The sequence below is a fragment of the Volvox carteri genome (assembly GCF_000143455.1).
Source record: "Volvox carteri f. nagariensis unplaced genomic scaffold VOLCAscaffold_38, whole genome shotgun sequence".
Classification (NCBI taxonomy): domain Eukaryota; kingdom Viridiplantae; phylum Chlorophyta; class Chlorophyceae; order Chlamydomonadales; family Volvocaceae; genus Volvox; species Volvox carteri.
In genome coordinates this window covers 677126-695753 of record NW_003307581.1, presented here as the reverse complement: position 1 = coordinate 695753, position 18628 = coordinate 677126, and the positions used below count along the sequence as shown (strand labels likewise).

Sequence of the window (18628 nt, the reverse complement as noted above, 5' to 3'; positions counted from 1 at the left end):
CACACACACACACACACACACACATTACAACAAACGTCTCGTTGGCTAAGCACACTCATCCTCATCCTCATCCTTACCTTTGGAAACGATAATGTGAAGGAGGCATTGCAGTTGGAAGCGTGGGCGTTGGCGTTGGTGGCGGTGGTGGTGGTGGTGGTGCTGCCATGCCGCTGGTTCCAGGACTCCCGCTTCAAGCTATCTGCGTAATACATACAGACACACGCGCCAGTCACACACATGCCGGCACGGCGGTATCTGCCGTCTGCCAGCATCGAAGCAGGCAGACAGGTTCCCGGGCCGGACAGCATGACGCCTTGGCGAGGCGCGGTGGTGGCGGCCCAGGTCCCCGCGCCTCCCTTCGCGCGCCACATGCCGCGCGCCGTGTACAATGGACATGCTCTTCCAGTAAATCACCTTTTCGGGTCCTCTCACCCAGAGGGACGCCTCTGCTGCAAAGCCAACTCCCCCTTTTGCGAGTAGTACTTGCCATGTGTAGCATTCTTGTCAGCACGCACTTGTGTTTTTGTTTTCTCCCCCTCCCCCCTGCTCTCCCCGCTTCCCCTCCCCATCCCCCCCCCCCCACACACACATACACCTGCAATGGTGCCCCCTCGCTCGGCCTCCCCCGGCCCCGTGGTGAGTCCGTCCATGGAGATGCGCGCAAAGGTGGTGGTGGTGGCGGACTTGCGCAGCGCGGAGGGCATCATCACGAAGTCGCAGCTGCTGCGCCGCACTTTGAGCAGCGGGACGGAGGCGAGCGGATCTCCCTCGGAGGGCTGCGGCCGCTGCTGCTGGAAGATGGCGGCAACGGCCATGTTCTGTACGGGAGGGAAACCGACAAATAGGACGTGTTGCGTGGCGTCGCGCGTAACGTGGCTCGTGACGTGGCGCAACTCGATAAAAATTCGTCTAGATGTTTCTGAAATTTAATCCTCTATCAGCATATCGACCACGTCATAAAACATTGCGTGACCTTTATTTAGACCGTGGCTTTTATTTAACAGCGATGTAAAAGCGATCGATTATGATTTAGCAGACGAACTATTAAACTTAGCACCGGGGTGGGGTGGGATGGGGCAAGGAAGAGGGACTGAGCCACGCTCCGGAAAGGGAAAGGGCACTGGGTTGGCAGCGTGGGCGCGCGAGCATGTTTTCAAACATGCACAGCGACAGCCGACGGATGAAGGGTACCTTTAAGGTAACCTTGCAGGTGGCACGTCTAATGAAGGCACAAGCGGTAAGTAGGCCCGCGTGCAGCGTGCAGCGGCGTGGCGACTGCCCGGGTGGGTGTCTGGGTTCACAGCAGGTTTGATATCCCCTCGGAGCATTCGGATTCGTGCCAGGGGCCCAAGGGGGGTCTCCCGCTTACTCAGTGGGCGGGCGCTGGGCGTGGTGCCACGACCGACCCCCGGGCGCTGCCGGCCAACAATTGCTGCGGCGAGGACGTTTCGGATGCTCTCCGTGACCTCATGCCCATGAGGGCCTGTTAGGAAAATGATTTCATCTGTTGGTGTGCCTGTGTGCCTGTGTGTGTGTGTGTGTGTCTTTGTATTTGTGCAGATATAAATGTTGTTGTTCTTGTTAATGATGGTGACGGTGATAAAGGTGTTGTTGGCAATTGTGTGCCTTACCTCCCCTATGAACGCCACCCTGCTCTGTCCCCGCACGTACGCCACCGCCGCCGCCACGTCCACCGCCGCCTCCGCCACCGCGTTGACCAGGTCGCTGAATGTGGCCGCCGCATGCAGCTGCGACAGCGCGGGTGACGCCAGCACCGCCTGGGCCCTTCGGATGTGGGGGGACATAAGGCCCACGGCGGAGTGGAGCGCCTCGGGGGTCCAACCAGGGGGACGGACGGGGCCTGGAATAGACAAACGAGAGGCGGAGAAAGCAGGGGAGGGAAGGGGAGGGAAGGGGAGGGAAGGGGAGGGAAGGGGAGGGATGGTAAGGGGGCCGCGGCCGAGGATAGGGAAAAATGGAAGCGGGGGACCACACGCGAGGAACTTAGGAAAGGGGGAAGCGACAGGTAGTGCTCAGGACGACACCACCAAGGCTCTGTGCGAGGTGGAAGAAGAGGGCGCCAAACAGGGGGCTTGGGGGAAGTGCGGCAAGGTGAGGTACGGCACGTCAGGGCGCGGGGACGCAGAGTTCGACAGCTTTACGGCCCAGTCCCCAAAACTCGGGGACCTCGGCAGCTCCCACACACGTCCCCCGAGACACTTACCCTCAGCAGCGGTAAGAAACCCACGGTTCAACCACGGTTCATTAGGATCACTCTCAGCACACGCAGCTAGAGCTGGGCATAATCTAGGTAGCCATACCCATTCAAGCCCAGTGCAGCCCAGCAAAACCCAATCCAGTCAAACCCAGATCATTCAAACCCAGATCGGTCTGAACAAGATTGGTCAAACCCAAATCAGTCAAACCCGAAGGAGCCGGGCCCCTTCCCAGCTAGACCCCTTTCGGCCTTGCCCTCCCCGAAACCCTAACGCGCCCAGCTCACTACGCTCACTACGCTCACTACGCTTCTAAACAAATAACTTGAGGGCAGCTCGACCCAGTTCGAAGAAACTACAGCCAATGCGAACTCCCCCTACTTAACTCCCTTTTACGGCCCTCCAGTGCACCTGCAGCCCATGTCAGGTTCGTCACGAGCATTGAACACTTGTGCCCATACCATGCCTTACGACCAATCCCCCGCCCCCACGCTCCCTGCCTGCAAGCCAACTTTTCCACCCGCGTCCATACCCCTCCGCCTCATCCTCCTGAACGAGCAGTCGCTCCCCACTGTTCCGAACTTCCGACCCCTCCCAGCGTTAGCCCACAAGCCCCACACCTTGCGCTGCCAGGCTGAGCACCCCCACAGGCTCGCCCGCCTCCGTCGTCCACAGCACCGCCGCGAATTGGTTGAGTCCGTGTTCCTCGAACAGCATCTGCCAGTCCCCGGGCAGGTCCTCCGCGGGCCGCTGCTCCAGGGAGTGGGAGGGCGCCGTGTCGCCGCTGTCACGAGAGCTGACTGCGATCCCGTCTGCGCCTGAGGCGGCGCCGGGGGGCAGCGTAGCAGCGGAAGCTGTAGCAGTGGTGGGTGTGCTGGCAGTAGCTGCTATGGCTATGGCTCCTGGTGGTGCGGCTGCAGGTGCGGCCCCAGAGGGCATGAGGCCCACCGCGCTGCGATACATGAGCGACTGGCAGGGGCACTCCTGAGGAGGAGGGGATGAAAGGAGGAGGAAGAGGAGGCAAGGGGTGGGGGGCAGAGAGATGACTTCCAATACGCAATTATCCATGAGGCTTTGAGCATGCCGTACAGCGCCGTACGCAACCATTGCCAGAAGCGCACTGGCCCAAGAGATGCTGGCTGCCTGCCGTACCATGCGTGATAGAACCCTTAACCAAGCCGCACGAAGCTCCTGCCCACCTGTCGCATCCGCAGGATGGCGGCCGGCGCCGACCCGTTGAATCGCGGGTCGGAACTGTAGGCACGTCCCGCCGTTGATGCCGTACCCAACCCGGCACAGGCAGCCGTTGCAGCCCAAAAGTCCGCCGTGCTCAGCACAAAGATGCTGCGAAGGGAAGCGAAGCGGACGGGAAGGCGTGGCCGTGGGTGTGAGGTCGCGGAAGAGATGAGGGTCCTGGGCGACTTCGCGTGATTCGTCTGTTTGGTGTCATAACCCAGATGGATTCGGAAGAGGGGAGGGGAGGGCCCTGGGCGCAACTCTCGAACAGGGTCCAGAAAATTACACTTACATAGGCAGAAGGAAAAGAATCACATGAATCGACTGCTGACAGCAGCCAGCTGAGTGTTGCAAGAAAGTTTAGCTTGGGTGTGGGTGCGGATGTGGGTGTGGATGTGGGTGCGGGTGCCTTATGGCATATATATGTATCTCTTGGTGCCCATCAGTGCGAGGCGAGGAGCATAAAGACGATAGTCCTCGCCTGGCCCTATGGATACAGTGATTGCCAGCCGGTCTTCTTAGTCAGATTGCCGTTGCCGTTGGATGCGGAAGGCAGTGCCTCATAGCAGCTGGCAGCACGCAACCGCACCCGCACGGCCACTCCAGCCCCGGAGGCCTGGGGCGCACGTCCAGGGGGGTGTTTGTACTGGTACACACGTGCGCACCGTCTGCTTTAGGCTGGGGCGCCGACGCAGTAGTTTAGATGCCAAAGGTTGCAGGTTAGGGGGACAGCGCAAGGAGAGAAGGGCGAAATCGCAGGTCGTCTTTACTGTGGGTACGCCTTCGACGGTTTTGACGGTAAAGTTGGCGAAAACCACCCGGTCCCACGACTCTATACATAGGGTATGAGGAGATCATGCCTATAAGAGATTTTTTCGTTCATAGTCGACCACGCAGCGTGCCGTAATAGTCGATCATGCGGTGTGCGAGTCCAACTTACCAAGCATGAGCTGCGCCTAGGCACTCGCAAATCGCTTGGCATCCTTCCGAAAGTGCTGACCACCATCCACCTTCCGTAGTAGACAGCAGGTGGACCAACCTGATAAAGGCCTCGCTGCCCTGCAAAGTTACGGATGCGGCGTGGTGTTCCTATCCATGCGACCCCGTTGTGTTCATTACTCCAAGGCGCACGGCACTCACCAAGGTGTGTCCTCCATCACTACTTGGTATGATGGGTCCAAGAGCTGCGCTGCCGCTGGTGCAGTCGGTTTCTATGACTTTAGACGTAATTTTATAACGCGGAGGTTCCTTTTGAACCTTTTTGTCTGGCTTGGGAAGCCACAATGCTTCTTCGGCAGGCTTCCGGGCTTGCCCGTTCAGCAGGCATGAAAAAAATCGCATTTCCCGTTGGAAAAAGCTTAGATTGTAATGATTTGGATTTGTCTGCTGGACCTGTTAAGCTCTACATGGCAATTTAAGGAATTGCAACGCAGGAGCCCAGCATTCCTTGGGTAAATAGTTGCAGATTATGGCTGTTTCAGTTTACAAACAACAGAATCGTTTTCTGCTCAAAGACCGTGGAACCCGTACCTAAGTTCACTGCAGTATAATAACTGTAACCGGACCTACCTTCACCATGTTTCTTTAATTACACCGCTTGATTTTAGATGCAAAGATATTTCCATATAGCTTACGCTAAGAGTTACACTGGATAGGTTTAAATCATGCGATTGCCTAGTTTGCAGCCAGGTGACTTCTTCAACGGCAAGAAATTTAAATGGGTTTGCGCAGGCGTGAGCATAGATTTGTATCTACAAAGAAACGAAAAGGTTGCTGCCGCACATGCAGCCAGGCTTGGGCGGAAATCCTAATCCTACGTAGCAAAATGTATACGCACAGGAAGCAAGGAGAGGGAGCCGTAGAAAGGTCAGGTAGCACAAAGGCTGCAGCCTACTAGTCAGAAATTCGATGCTGGCGGTCGATTAAGCTGCACGCAGCGAGGTTGGGCTTAGCAGGCAGGCTGCCCAAGCATACAATAGCATAAAAGAATGATAACTCCAGAGTGGCCTTCGCCATTTCCGAATGTCGTAGAAGCCGACATCTCACTTACTGCAACTGCTGAACACCACCAATGTGGCACACAAATCTCTCGGTCTGAAGTGACTGATCACGCGCTGGTTAACGATTGCCACCGCTCCAACCTTCCTTGACCACCGTCCTTTTTTCATGTGTTACATTTACTGCCGGGATCCATGCACGGCACAAAGATTCCTTCATTCATTGTAGTACTGCCCCAATCCACTCCGCATGTGAACCACACGCAAATCATCTCGTCATGTAACAAGACCCCCTTCCCCAGGGTCCCACTGGGCTTATCAAGCAAACCAGGGTGAAGACGGCTAGGACTGCATCACAGCGTAATGCAGCGTGCACAGCACAACACAGCACAGCACGCGAAGTTCAGCGCAAACCTCAGCAGAAAATGTCACTGCGCCAAAGCGGTAATCGATGCGGCATACAAATAGCCTCTCAGGCTATTTTTGTGCCGTTGAGCGCTGCCTGCCTTCGTGACACTGACCAAGTAAAGTCTTATGGAAACACGCAAAGCGGTACCGACAGCTCAATAACCACCTCTACTGACTTGCGCTCTACACCCGTACAATGGGAATGGCTGTGAGACGTGGCACATGTCCGCAAGCAACCCGAGAAATGCCCCTCCTACGGTAACCCGGGAACAGACAGGCCCCGCCCGGAATCCGGATGTACAAATATACCGCAAAGCAGGCAAAAACAACGAACTTACAAACCCGCACACCATGCATACAGACAGACAGACGAACACGCAGGTAAACCAGCGGCATCCCACCCGGGGAACGCCCTGCCGCGACAAGTTCTTTCATAATGGACGCCAGAAGGACCATCAACGTTCCGGAAACTCTGCAAGGAAAACAACACAGCGGAGCAACAGCAGGCAGCAGGCAGGCAAGCAGGTACCAACCAGGGGATGACAGTTGGCCTCCCGATGCATACTATCACCGGAAACGCGCCACCATTAACTGATTCGCAACTGACCTCCGCGGCCGAACTTTTATATACTTTACAAAACCATGACAATAACCGGCCAACCATGGCATTAAAACATAAAAAAACCAAGCTTTGCACAGAGAACAGCGACCGGAGGGACTCAGCCAGCAGAAGCGGATGGGCTCTCAGGCAGCGTAGATGGCCTCGACTCCAGAACAGGCAGCCAGGGCGGCTCATGCTGTCGCTCCTGCCGTGTTTGTGTGGCACCATCCGCACTACTGTTTTCGACGAACCCTTGCTTGCCATCCTATGTCAGGCGTCAGGAGGGAGGGCGGGAGGGAGGGAGGACAGCCCGGGGGGGGGTTCACCTCCGGACCGCACCGTCCTGCTCCTGAGCACAAGCACAGACTTACTGGCTCGATCTGCCGGCCTTTCCGGTACTCGAACCTGCTTGCAAATCGATCGCCACTTTTATCATAATACCCTGAAAAGCCCAAGCTAGTTCAAAAACAGCTGGGCAGCAGCTGCAAACCTTAAAATTTGAGGCAACATCAACACCACCACCATCATCATTAACACATCATTGCCAATCATCAGTCCCCATCGTCATCACCGTCAAGCGCAAAAGCCTCAAGTACAGTGCCTAATAGGTAGGAGCGGCTGGGGGGGTTGAAAAGACACGGCTATGGAGGCCGGCAGCAGCCGCGATGGACGCCCCCCCCCGCAGCCAGCGAGCAACACGCTGGTGAAGGGGTAAAACTGTGCCGAGCCTGCTCTGCGAAAAAAACGTATAGGCAAGCGTGACAGCGCGGCAGGGTGTACTCAAACACCAGAGAACTACATATGGATAACAGAGAACAATATTTATGTAAGGATCTCTTTATTTGCGATCTTAGTAATAGTTGACGCACAAATGCGCTCTGGACCGAAGCCCGTGTGTGTGGGACTGCCCATATGAGCAAGACACTCAGTCACGCGCGGCGCAGTGGCGGCCACATTAAGGTCGCACAATGCCCGCATGAGGGCGGGATGGAGGCCATCCATCGATGAACCTCTCTCCCACCCCCCACAGACAATTCTGCACCGCCTCCTCTTCCCTAGCAATGCCCTAGCTCCCTTATGTTGCTGCTCGCTGCAGCTGGAGCGCGCATCTGCCTTCCCGTCTGCCGCTGCGCCCTGCATGCTGCTCAACTACCGCCGCTCAGCTACAAGCACGCACACACATAGATATACGTACACACATACGCACACATATACGTCCGGATCCTAAGGTCTACCGGAGTGTTGGCAAAGCAGGCGCCATATGGCAGCACGCACTCCGGTAGAGCAAACACCACGCGGTGACCACAGGCATCGTCCCGCACCCCGCCATCATCGAGATAACAGCATGTGCCGCCGCCGTACGGCAGCTGAGTACGAACCCATTGGCAACCAGTGCTAATGAGGATTCCCAGCCGGGCAGGAGGGCAGGAGGGCGAGTGTAAATCCTAAAAACAGGCATACGTGCATGCACCATGCAGACCGCGGACCAGCAGACATGGCCCGGGAAGTATGGGGAAGAGGGTGATCGAGTGATGATACGCCGCACCTGTAGGATTTCTGACCTATCCTGGTCCACGGCTGAGCCTGGCAGGGCCCCGCAATTACCACCACCACGGCCGTAAAGCGGTTGGCTGTACGATCCTCAAAGTGTACTGGTAAACAATCCGTCTTACTTATACCTGCTCCTCACATACATACCTTCATAACCACATACATACATACATACATACATAGGGTAAGGCGCGACCATTGCCCCCGGGAGATCCCGGGATCGATACCCGTTAGGGTCAAAAGTCCTTCCGATGGTGGAAGGCATTGCGCCCCTAGTTGATGGACGGTGGTGACCTGGGATAAAGTTAACCTGCGAGCCGACCAGGAACGGAGTTGGGCCGCTGTCGACCCGGCAGATTCCGTTGGATGCTGGTGGTGGGTGCGGAACCTGAGCGATCCACTGAGAAGTTGACTAGGGTGACTGGATGAGGGTGCCCCGAAAATACCGGGGAAGGCAGGGTTTCGCAGGGTAGCTGCCACGGGCGAAGATACACCCCCCTGTTTCACACATCATACATGCAGACAGACAAACGCGTACGTTGATAAAATGCGGCAGAAGCAACCTCCCGCAGGCAACAAAACTAAGCATATTCCTCTCTTTGGTTCATGTTTATTCACATCTTCCACATCACAGTGAAATTTTCTGCGCCGCGCCGCGCGGCATCGGTGGTGCCTTGTGTGGATGTGCACACCACGGCGGGCGTCCCGCATGCTTGCATACACCACGCCGCCACCTCCTCCACGTGCAGCGCCGGGCCCCTTAGTGACACCGACCACGCCCCCCTTTCCCCCCACCTTCCCACTCACTCCGCAACCTCCTATCGTTACCCACAACACAAGCAACGCAACCCAATTCTTCAACACACTGCGCCGAGATCGCATTGTGCTTTCCAGTTGTTTGCAAAAATCTGAAGCAGGTTGGTTAGCCAACGCGCACCCGGCAGCAGCGTGAGGTGCTCAACCGAGCAACACATGCATCGAAACGCACACAGACCCACGCACACAGCCCGCTGGGGCCGCAACCACCACTACTACCTTGATGATCATGTGGGCCCATGCCCAAGTCCGCGCTAATACCCCAGGCGATTTATCACGTCCGCCATTTCGCATTTTCACCTTGCCGCCACACCCGCTATACCCGGTGCAATCCACCAAGCAACAACACCCCACCTCACCACACCCCGTTCAATGCCCAGCCCAGCCAAACGCATTCACAACAGCATATACTTTTGCACCCCCTGACAAAAGCCCTTTCTAAAAACAGGCCGTCTCAGTTGAGCAGTTCGAAAATCAGCAGCACAACAGCCCGAAGCCACTTTGCCGTCCCAGTAACCATTAACCCGTGTGCATGGCTGCCAATATGCAACAAGAGAATGCGAGCTCCCAGCTGCCCATTCTTCCTATGTCTCACACCGCAACCAACCAACCCACCCCGCTTCAGCCCATCCAAACGCAGACTCACTCTCGTAAGGTTCCCAGTTCGCTGCAAACACACAAACACGTACAGACAAACAAACACACACACACACGCACACATACACGCACAGACACACCTATGTCTGCATAGACACACCAAAAACCAGCAATGGCTCCGGGGCCCCCACAAATACCTCAGTGCGATGGCGGTTCTTCATGACACCCCATCGGGGTCCCCACATCACCACCACACACAACATGTACAGTCTCTCCAGTGCCTCACCGCGCGTCCGGCTGGCCGTCCAAGCCATCATATGACCTACCGCATTCCTTCGCCAATACGTGTGCTTTTATGATCTGAGCCGCGATGAGGGAACTGGAAATGGTGGTACACGAAGACGTGTATGTGTGTGTGTACATGCTGAGGAGCTCCTGCCTCCCAGCAGGGAGTGCAACTGCCCTCTGCAACCCAGCAGCAGAGCGCACTGTGCAGCGCCACCGACTACTGCTGCTACTACTGCTTCTACGGCCGCATCAAATAAGGAAATTGAGAGCTTCCATTGCTGTGCTATGCACCATAACACCGTGAGGCGTCATAAGGGGATATAAAGCCGCCCATTGCGAGCATATACGCACGCACACACGCGCGCGAGCCAGTGTCTGTATATATGTATGTATCTATGTGTCTGATGCGGATTTCTGTGTGTGTGTGTGTGGGTGTGGGTGTGGGTGTGCAATGCCAGCCTCTACAGATGAATCACTTTCCCCCTCCCATGCTACGGGGGTAATGCAGGGGGTGCCATGCAGTCATCATGATGCTTAGTGAACACGTAGCTCCCTCACCACGAGGAAGGATTACTGCGGAAACAAGGCAACGAGAACCCGAGGCAGCAGCAGCGGCCGCAGCAGAACCGCACCGCACGGGGTGTGGGGGGTGGGGCCGCCAGCCCCTGCGCGCAGAGGCCAACGCAGCGGCTCCTTCTTCTTCTTCATCTTCTTAATGTCATAGTCGTTAATGTTGTCGTTATTGTCGTTCTGGTTCATGGCAGTTGCTCCCGTGAACCGGTGCCGAATCCGCGAGATCCCGCGCAGTGCACGCAGCAGCCACGCGGGCGGGGCGGCGGGCCCCCCGCATCACGGCTACCGCGACGGCAAGATTGGCGCCATTTCGCCCCAGCCAGCCCCTTCCAACACAACCAGGGCAGCGATAAATCCAGGGAGGAGGTCACCTCACCGCCCAGTCACTCCCCCCTGCCAATGGGAGAGCTCTCCCATCTCCCCTCCCCACCCCTCAACCCCCATGTTTACAGGCCAACCCCAACCCCGCGTGACCCTTCTCCCCGTCCCCACCACCCCAAGAAGCCACACAGCCCCTGCCACGTTCTCATGCACCAGGCTGATGCCTGTCTCTCGTTCCTTCAGCGCTCATGGGGCTCTGCCGCAGCTGTACCTGTACCTGAAGCTGCGGTTGTGGGGACGGGGGCTTGCGGCCTGGGCTGCGGGGAGCGGCCGGCGCTGCCTGCTGCTGAGGCGCCGGCTGTGGCGGCTGCGGTGCCGGTGCCTGTTCCTGTGTGGGATGAGTAGCTGCTGCTCGCCCGCTTGGCCTCCAGTGCTCGCTCCAGGTGCCGCACGAGCTCGTCGGCGGTGGGTCGCGAGGAAGGGAGGTGGTGCCAGCAGGCCTGAGCAAGGGACCTGGAGGCGGGATGGTGTGTGTGTGTGGGGGGGAGGGCGTAGGGGTGGGGCGGTGGATGTATAGAGATACAGCAAAGCAAGGGATGGCAAGCGATACGAACCCCACGGAAAACATGTTCGCAGCGCTTTCCCCTCTCCGTGTGGCGGCGATACCCAGCACGCCCTGAACACCGCTACCCTGTCCCTTGGCGAGGGTGGGAGGGAGGGTACGTCCCTGCGGTTGGACCACGTCCGAGTTCGATTGTATCCCCCCTTTCCTTAACCCGCTTTCCCCCTACCTCTCCCTACCTCCCGCGCCACCCGCACACACTGTCCCAACTTCGTAAAAGCGCACCGCCCGCACACACACCTGTAGTTGAAGGGCACCCAGGCGGGCAGCTGCGGCCGCATCATACGGTGCGCCACGGCGTTGGCAATGGCTGACGCCGACATGGTCTTGTCGTACACCTTCATGCCGCATAGTACCTTGGGTGGAGAGAATCAGATGGGTTGGGCTGGAGTGATGATGATGGGAGTGATGATGATGGAGTGATGATGATGGAGTGATGATGATGGAGTGATGATGATGGAGTGATGATGATGGAGTGATGATGATGGAGTGATGAGGAAGAGGAGGACGATGGCGGGGGTACCAAGGCGGCGAGGGAGGCAGGTTGACGGTGAGGGGGGATCTAAATCATCATGTGCGTGCATGCGTACGTGTTTATAGGCCTGGCATTGCATGCATGCGCTGCGCCCGCACGGGCGTCCCCTAAACAACCCTAAGACAAAGAAACAACACCCGATGCCCAGAAGGAGGCGTGAGGGGGCCGGGGATATATAGCTGCAATTGGAAGAGCCTTAGGTAGCACATACGGCTAAACACCATAGTTCCATGTCAACATGCCGGGCAAGGAAAAGCGGGATGGAAAAGGAGCTGTGCTATTATTCCACAAACACGTACATTCACGCGCACGCGCACCTGGTACATAAGGACGCCAAAGGCTGCGGTACCAACACCAGCAGTAGCAGCACCAGCACCAGCACCAGCAACACGACGAAGAGCGCGAAGTGCGGCACCCGGGTGCGGAACAGCAGGAGGTGCGCGAAGGAGGGGGGATAGAGGGGAAAGGAGTTCTTAGTGTGTTGGGGGGATCTAAGAATGCGGCTCTCTCAGTTCAGTTCACTTCACTTCACTTCACTTTTTCGTTTTATTCGGGCGCATGGAACAGTCAGAGCAGAGGTGGTGGTGGTGGTTCTGTTGGAGATGGCTATGTATGTGTACTGTTCCTAGGGCAACGGGCGGAGGGGAGGATAGGGCCACCCTGCCAACCGTCCTTCCTCACCCTGGCCTTCCCTCCCGAGCGCCCCTACCCCCTACCTCCCCCGGGCTCACCGTAGATATCCACAGCAGCTCCCAGGGCCTTCTGACCTGTAGAGCAGTAGCAATAGGAGTAGCAATAGGAGTAGCAATAGGAGTAGCAATAGGAGTAGCAATAGGAGTAGCAATAGCAGTAGCAGTAACAATAGCAATAGCAGCAGCAATAGCAGTAGCAAAAGCAGCAGCAATAGCAATAGCAGTAGCAAAAGCAGCAGCAGTAGCAATAGCAGTAGCAATAGCAGTACCAAAAGCAGCAGCAGTAGCAATAGCAGTAGCAGTAGCAGCAGCGAGCAGGAAAATGGAACCAGGGTGGGACGGAACGGGGCGGTGAGTGCGAAGGATTGGGGTGGGATGATCGGCAGTTGGGTTGCAGCCGCCCGCCCCAAGAGCCCTACCTAGCTCCCCATCCCCCCTCCGTCCAGCCGACCCTCCCCCCGGGAACGACGCATACACAGACCCCTCACACAAATCCTTAAGGCCCCCACTGCCCATCAGCTTCTTCCCATGTATCATGTCTCCATCTCCCCAGCTTCATCCCCTTTCCCCACCCCCTTTTTTCGGGAAACAAGGGCCCAACCTCCGCCCCGCAGTCGCTCACCCAGCAACACCTCGGGGGCCACGTGGGTGATGGTCCTGCAGGTTTTGTGGAGCGGTCGTACAGGGATAACGTACGGCAAGGCAAGCGTCATGAGGCGGAACTCGGTCATACACGGCAGGGGACACGCAAAGGCATCTGTGCCTCGCCCTCGCCTGAAGCTTCAAAGCCACCCCCAACTCCCCTGCCCATTTCCCCCATCCCGCGTTGCCCTTACCCGCTTGCCACCGCCTCGTCAATGACCAGCTGCCCCTCGTCGTCGTGCGCCATCATCTTGGCCAGCCCGAAGTCCGACAGCTTGGCAGTGAACCCCCTCGGGTCCCTCGGCGAGCTCTTGAGCAGCACGTTCTGGGGCTTGAGGTCGCAGTGCACCAGCGCCAGTGAGTGCATGTGGCGCAGGGCCAGAGCGATCTCGAGGAGGGTCAGGTACACGGACTGCAAGGGTGGGGTGGGAAGGAGGGTGGCGATGAGGGCTAAGATGATCAAACCCTGGCTGACATGTGGAGTGATAAAGCAACCCCCCTCCCCTCCCCGTCAACTCCTGTTCCCCCGTCAGCCCCTTCCGCTCCCTCTCACCCGCATGTTGATAGCCAGGTAGGTCTTGGCGGGGGCGGAGGAGGCGGGGGAGGAGGAGGCGGAGGCTCCGGACTGAGGAGGGGGCCTCTCTGCGGTGCCGGAGTTGCCAATACACGCACGCGCACCGGGCAGGGGAAGGGGAGGAGGGGGCAGCAGCAGCGCATACGGGACACGTCGGCGGCCAGTGGATGCCAATGCCAGAGCGAATGAAGCCAGGGCTAGGGTCGAACTGAGGCCAGAGCTCCCTCCTCACAGTTTCAGTAAGGAAATACAAAAAGAGTTACCTATTTGCCTTATTTCCGTACTTCCGTACTCTCTTCACTCACTTGGTGTGACCCTCTCAATGAATTTGCGGTTCAAGATCGCATCGCACAAGCTGCCGCAGTCGCCTGGAGGGGGGAAGGCGGGGAGAAGGAAGGGGACCGGAGGGGAGGAGAGGGAAAAGGGGGAAGGGATTGTCGACGGAGGACGCGACGGGAGAATTTGCAGACGCAAGACGACGCTGTCGGGGGGTTGGGGCCCCAGCAGCGGCAGCTGCGGCCGCAGGAGAAGGATTTTTCAAGGGACCAGGGTAGCGGCCGCAGGAGGGACCAGGGCCCCAGCGGAGGTGGCCGCACTGAGACTCTGGAGGCTCTGTCTTCCTCCTCCTTCTCCTCCTCCTGCTGGTGGTGGTAGCGGTCGTGCTAAGATCGCTCGGCTCGGACCCCGCCACAGTACTACCTGCGGCCGGGCCCCCTCGCAACATGGCGGCAGAGGCTATAAACCTACCACTCGCCCTCCTTCCCACACACACCCGCCCGCACTCCCCCTCCCCCCCTCCCCCCCTTCCCCGCGCGCCCCGGCCCCCCTCCTGCACTCACAGTACTCAAGCACCAGCGCCATGGCCACGTTCCCTGCGCTCGGAAATGGAAATAACACAATGGACGCCATGACGTAGGATAGACGCAAAAGAGGGTGACATGGGTCAACGCAAGCCTTGCAGAGGGCAAGGAGGTGAGAGGTTAGATAGGCCACCCTTAAGGCAGCAAACCCCGCCGCAACGCCCAAGCGGACTTCTCTCAAACTGCGAAAACATGCAGAATACAGATATAGTACACACAACAGGTGCAACAGGATGCCTAAAAACACACAGGACACAAACATAAACATTGAACGCAGGTATGTTCAACCAATAAAGCCAAGCGGTCCCACAGTCCCTCCTCCTCCGGGGCCAGGTCCAGACTGCCGAAACACGGGCCTCCCCCACCTGAACCCCAAGCCCTCTCCCCTTTCCGCAAAGGGCCCCCTCTCCGTCTCTCCCCCCCCTCACCGTGCGCCTCCTGCCCGGGTGCGGGTGACTCCAGCAGCGAGGGCGAGTGCACCAGCCGGAAGGGCCGCGAGTCAGTGGGCTGATCCACAGAATCAAGCGGGTTGAAGTCCTCCGGCTTCTCCAACCTAAGGACGAGGTGCGGGGGAGAGGGGGAAAGACGAACCACGAAGGGAGAGGGGTGAAAGACGGGGGAGCACACGTCTCAGGGTACACGATGTAGTGTGGTGTACAGCCGAGCAGGTCCGTGTGCTATCTGTACGCTCCTTCACCCGCCCAGTCGTGACCCCACCCCATACCTACCTCCTTTCCTTCCCCTCTACCCCCCCTCTAACTCTTCCTGCTTGCCCCCCTCTCTCCCTCACCTGACATCCATGAAGTATGCGGGGACCTGGGAATGTCAACCCACGGGGGACGGGGAGGGGTAGGGCGGGAGAGGGGGCACATGAATATAGAGCCAATACCACCACCACCACCACCAACAACAGCAACAACAACAGCGGAGCAGGAGCGCCATAGACGACAAGACCCGCTTCCCTCGTGGGCCCGGACAGCGGCCACCCTTTTCCTGCCTCCCCTGCCGCTCTTCCCCCTCCCCGCCCTCCTTTTGCCGCTCTCAACCCTGCACCTGCACAATGTTGATGTGGCTCATTGACACTGACGCCACGAGCTCAATTGCGTCGTGTAGGTTTTGTTTGTGCAGCCCCAGTCCGTGGCTCGATGCGAGCAGGTTGGAGGAGCTCTGTACGCCGGCCAGTCGGGACTGCTTGATGATCTTCACGGCGACCTCGGTGCCGTGGAAAGTGCCCCTGAACGGGGAGGGGGAAAGGGGGAGAGAGAGGGGGGACGCCAGGCGTGTGTATATGTGGGGTAATAAAGAGCCTGCGGCTGAAAGTAAGTACGTATGTGTTACATACGTGTGTAAGGCTATGCGTATGTGGAGGCCTCCAGCGATTTGACGCCGACCAATACTCAAAAGCACGCGAGCAATATGACAGCTCATCCACCCCACCTGGACAAAGGCACACAGACGTCCCTATCCCCCACACACGCCCCCACCACCTGCCATCCCACAGTCCTCACCTGTACACCGTGCCGTACCCTATGACCGTACGACGCCATACGGGGTCGTACAGCGCCAGCAACATGAGGAAAGGGGAGCAGGGCGAGCAGGGCACAAGGCGGCGGCGGTCAACCCCCTAGGGACGGCGTTGGTCTCACGTCAGAGAAGATGTCCTTTTACAACAGCCAGCAGCCCTCCCTCGTCGACCGGCCCCCTGGCCCCCTTCCGCTCGGGTGAGACGCCGCCTGCCACCTATCCGCTGTGCCTCACCTCCCTGTCCGATCTCCTGAAGCAGCTTTAGACTCTTCAGGTCGGTCTTGTGCGCCTCCGACCTAACAAACGTCATCTGCACCGCCTGAGCCGCCCGCAGCCGGTCGTGCATGGAGGCGATGATGGGGGCGAGTTTGGAGGCGCCTGGAGGGGCGGGCGGGGCGGGGGGGTGACGGGGAAGGGCGGGAAAGGGGGAGGGCCGGAGTGCACGGGGAGATTGAGCAGCACGGAAAAAACATAAGCATGACCCCACACCCGCCCGACAGCTACGAACACAGATACACACACACACACACGTCACATAACCTCTCATAATTCTCACAACCCCCTCCCCTTCGCGACACGATCCAAAACAACCGCTCCTCATCACCGCACTCCCCCTAAGCCCAGCAAGGCCGCCCCTCCCCCCGACATCGTTCCCACGGCCATCTATATCTGTTACTGCTGTTACTAGTGCAGCACCCACCCAGCCACTACCACCCACCCAGCCACCCACCTCGGGGTGTGTGAGCCGCCTCCAGCCGGAAAGACACGCTGCGCACTCCCACACGCGCCCGCAGCTTGCCGTGCACCTCCGCACTCGCACCGACAGCGTCACATGCCGACTGAGACCGCACCTGGTAGCACTGGGCCTCCTGTAAGAGGGACCCCGAGCCGCCGACCCCACCGCCGACCCGCCGACCCGCAAACTCCATGTCAAGATCGCCCTCCAGAGCTTCGCCTTCTATCGCAGCGGCATCAGCAGCAGTAGCGGCGGCGGCGAATGCGGATACGGCAGCGCCGCCGCCGGCACCGGCGCCACGAGCATGTGGGCTGCGCGGAGCGGCGCCGCCTACCGGCGGCGTCGCCGGCGACAGCACCGGCGGCGACTGTACGGAAATCTCGCCACTTTGCAGCGCGACGCCGCCGATCTGGCTGCCGCTGTGGCCAGGGGCCAAGCCTAGCGCGTGAACGTGGGAGGGCACGGTTGCTGCGGGTGTGTGTGGTGCAACCACGGACGGCGGCCGATCCCCCCCTCCCGCACCTCCCCCCGCCATCAAGGCTGCTGCCGCTGCGGCTGCCTCGGGGCCCTGGGGTGCCGATGGGGCGCGCTGCGGCAGGGAGATGCGTCCAAAGGCGGGCGTCGCGTTGGCTGCCTCCCCTGCGGACAGCCCCAAAGGATAGAGTCGTGCCAAACGGGGTGGGGTGGGAAAGGTAAATCGAAGGTTCACAACAAACGCGACTTCCCAGGCGCACAGCGTGCTACCATCTGAATAACCCCACCCACATTGCCAGTACGAGAGAAACGGACGACTCGAGCCAAGCCTTAACCCCACAGACCCACGGCCCATCACTCTCTTTTCCTTCCCACTCGGCCTCGGCCCCCACCCCGGCCCCCCACCCCGGCCCCCAGCTTTGCTCTCTAAGCTCCATGCGTATGCACTCACCTGCCGCCGCCGCTGCCGGCTCCCCCCGCGGGACGTTGCTGCCCGCACCCGCCCCCAGAAGGAAGGACAGCATGCGGCCCTCGTTGGGGGGAAAGCTCTGGGGCTCCTCGCACGGATCCGACAGCTGCTCACCCGAGATCCGGGGAGCAGGTACGGAGGGGAGCTTGCCCTTGCGATGAACGGCGTCCTGGAACAGGGAGGGGGGGGGAGCGGAACGGAGTGGTTTGATATGCAATATGCGGGGAGGGGGGGAGCGGGCACGGCGGTGCCCTTTCTGTTGGTTCGGAGTTGCCTTAGTCGAGCTTGGGTTCGCCTCTGGGGAACGCCAACATCAGAAGCAGTAGCGCGCGAGTAACAGCAGCAGAGCAGGAGCAGGAGTAGGAGCAGCAGCAATCACCAGTTCACAGGTGCATCACCCGTACCACGGGCAACCGACGCCGGGGAGAGAGGGAGGATGGAATGGAGGATGAAATGGGGGAGGGAATGGGGGAGGGAAAGCATGTACCATGCATTCCACAAGATGGAGCAGCAGCAGCAGTAGCAGTAGTATCAGCAGCAGTAACAATAGCAGCAGTAGCAGCAACGGCAGGGTGCATACCCTCATCCCCCATTCCCATCTCCCCCTGACTCCTCTCCCTTTCCCATATACACACATACACACACACATACAGACCAACAGACATACATGCAGTTGTGACGTTAGGTACTCGTACTCGCACTGGATGCTGCTGGTGAGCTTGGCCTTGATGACGGGAAGTAGAGCCTAAGAGGGAGTTGTCATCAGGGGTCCATAGGCGGGGGTAACATGAGTTCTAATCTTGTGTCAGGGAAAGAGGGGCAAACCAACGCAAACCAAACGCAGCCCAGGCCCTGGGAGCTAATCGGCCGGAGGGAGGAGGCGGACGCCCACCGCC

The 18628-nt window shown here is 58.8% G+C and overlaps 1 protein-coding gene across 1 annotated transcript in view; it reads right to left on the bottom strand.

Annotated features, from left to right (window-relative positions):
• The window catches only part of VOLCADRAFT_94591 (uncharacterized protein), a gene marked incomplete at both ends in the record, with an annotated part of 32850 nt that overhangs the window by 9039 nt on the left and 5183 nt on the right, over positions 1 to 18628 (bottom strand). The window contains 27 exons of the mRNA XM_002953729.1: positions 78 to 199; positions 596 to 818; positions 1632 to 1861; positions 2837 to 3200; positions 3416 to 3560; positions 4042 to 4130; positions 4393 to 4511; positions 6259 to 6329; positions 6710 to 6723; positions 8005 to 8042; positions 10882 to 11117; positions 11467 to 11582; positions 12079 to 12101; positions 12493 to 12528; positions 13076 to 13110; positions 13290 to 13507; positions 13649 to 13737; positions 13975 to 14037; positions 14509 to 14541; positions 14958 to 15082; positions 15320 to 15345; positions 15583 to 15763; positions 16038 to 16056; positions 16288 to 16431; positions 16784 to 17257; positions 17312 to 17428; positions 17715 to 17901. Of these exons, the coding sequence (XP_002953775.1) occupies positions 78 to 199; positions 596 to 818; positions 1632 to 1861; positions 2837 to 3200; positions 3416 to 3560; positions 4042 to 4130; positions 4393 to 4511; positions 6259 to 6329; positions 6710 to 6723; positions 8005 to 8042; positions 10882 to 11117; positions 11467 to 11582; positions 12079 to 12101; positions 12493 to 12528; positions 13076 to 13110; positions 13290 to 13507; positions 13649 to 13737; positions 13975 to 14037; positions 14509 to 14541; positions 14958 to 15082; positions 15320 to 15345; positions 15583 to 15763; positions 16038 to 16056; positions 16288 to 16431; positions 16784 to 17257; positions 17312 to 17428; positions 17715 to 17901 (3537 nt within the window). The remainder of the gene's footprint in view (positions 1 to 77; positions 200 to 595; positions 819 to 1631; positions 1862 to 2836; positions 3201 to 3415; positions 3561 to 4041; positions 4131 to 4392; positions 4512 to 6258; positions 6330 to 6709; positions 6724 to 8004; positions 8043 to 10881; positions 11118 to 11466; positions 11583 to 12078; positions 12102 to 12492; positions 12529 to 13075; positions 13111 to 13289; positions 13508 to 13648; positions 13738 to 13974; positions 14038 to 14508; positions 14542 to 14957; positions 15083 to 15319; positions 15346 to 15582; positions 15764 to 16037; positions 16057 to 16287; positions 16432 to 16783; positions 17258 to 17311; positions 17429 to 17714; positions 17902 to 18628) is intronic.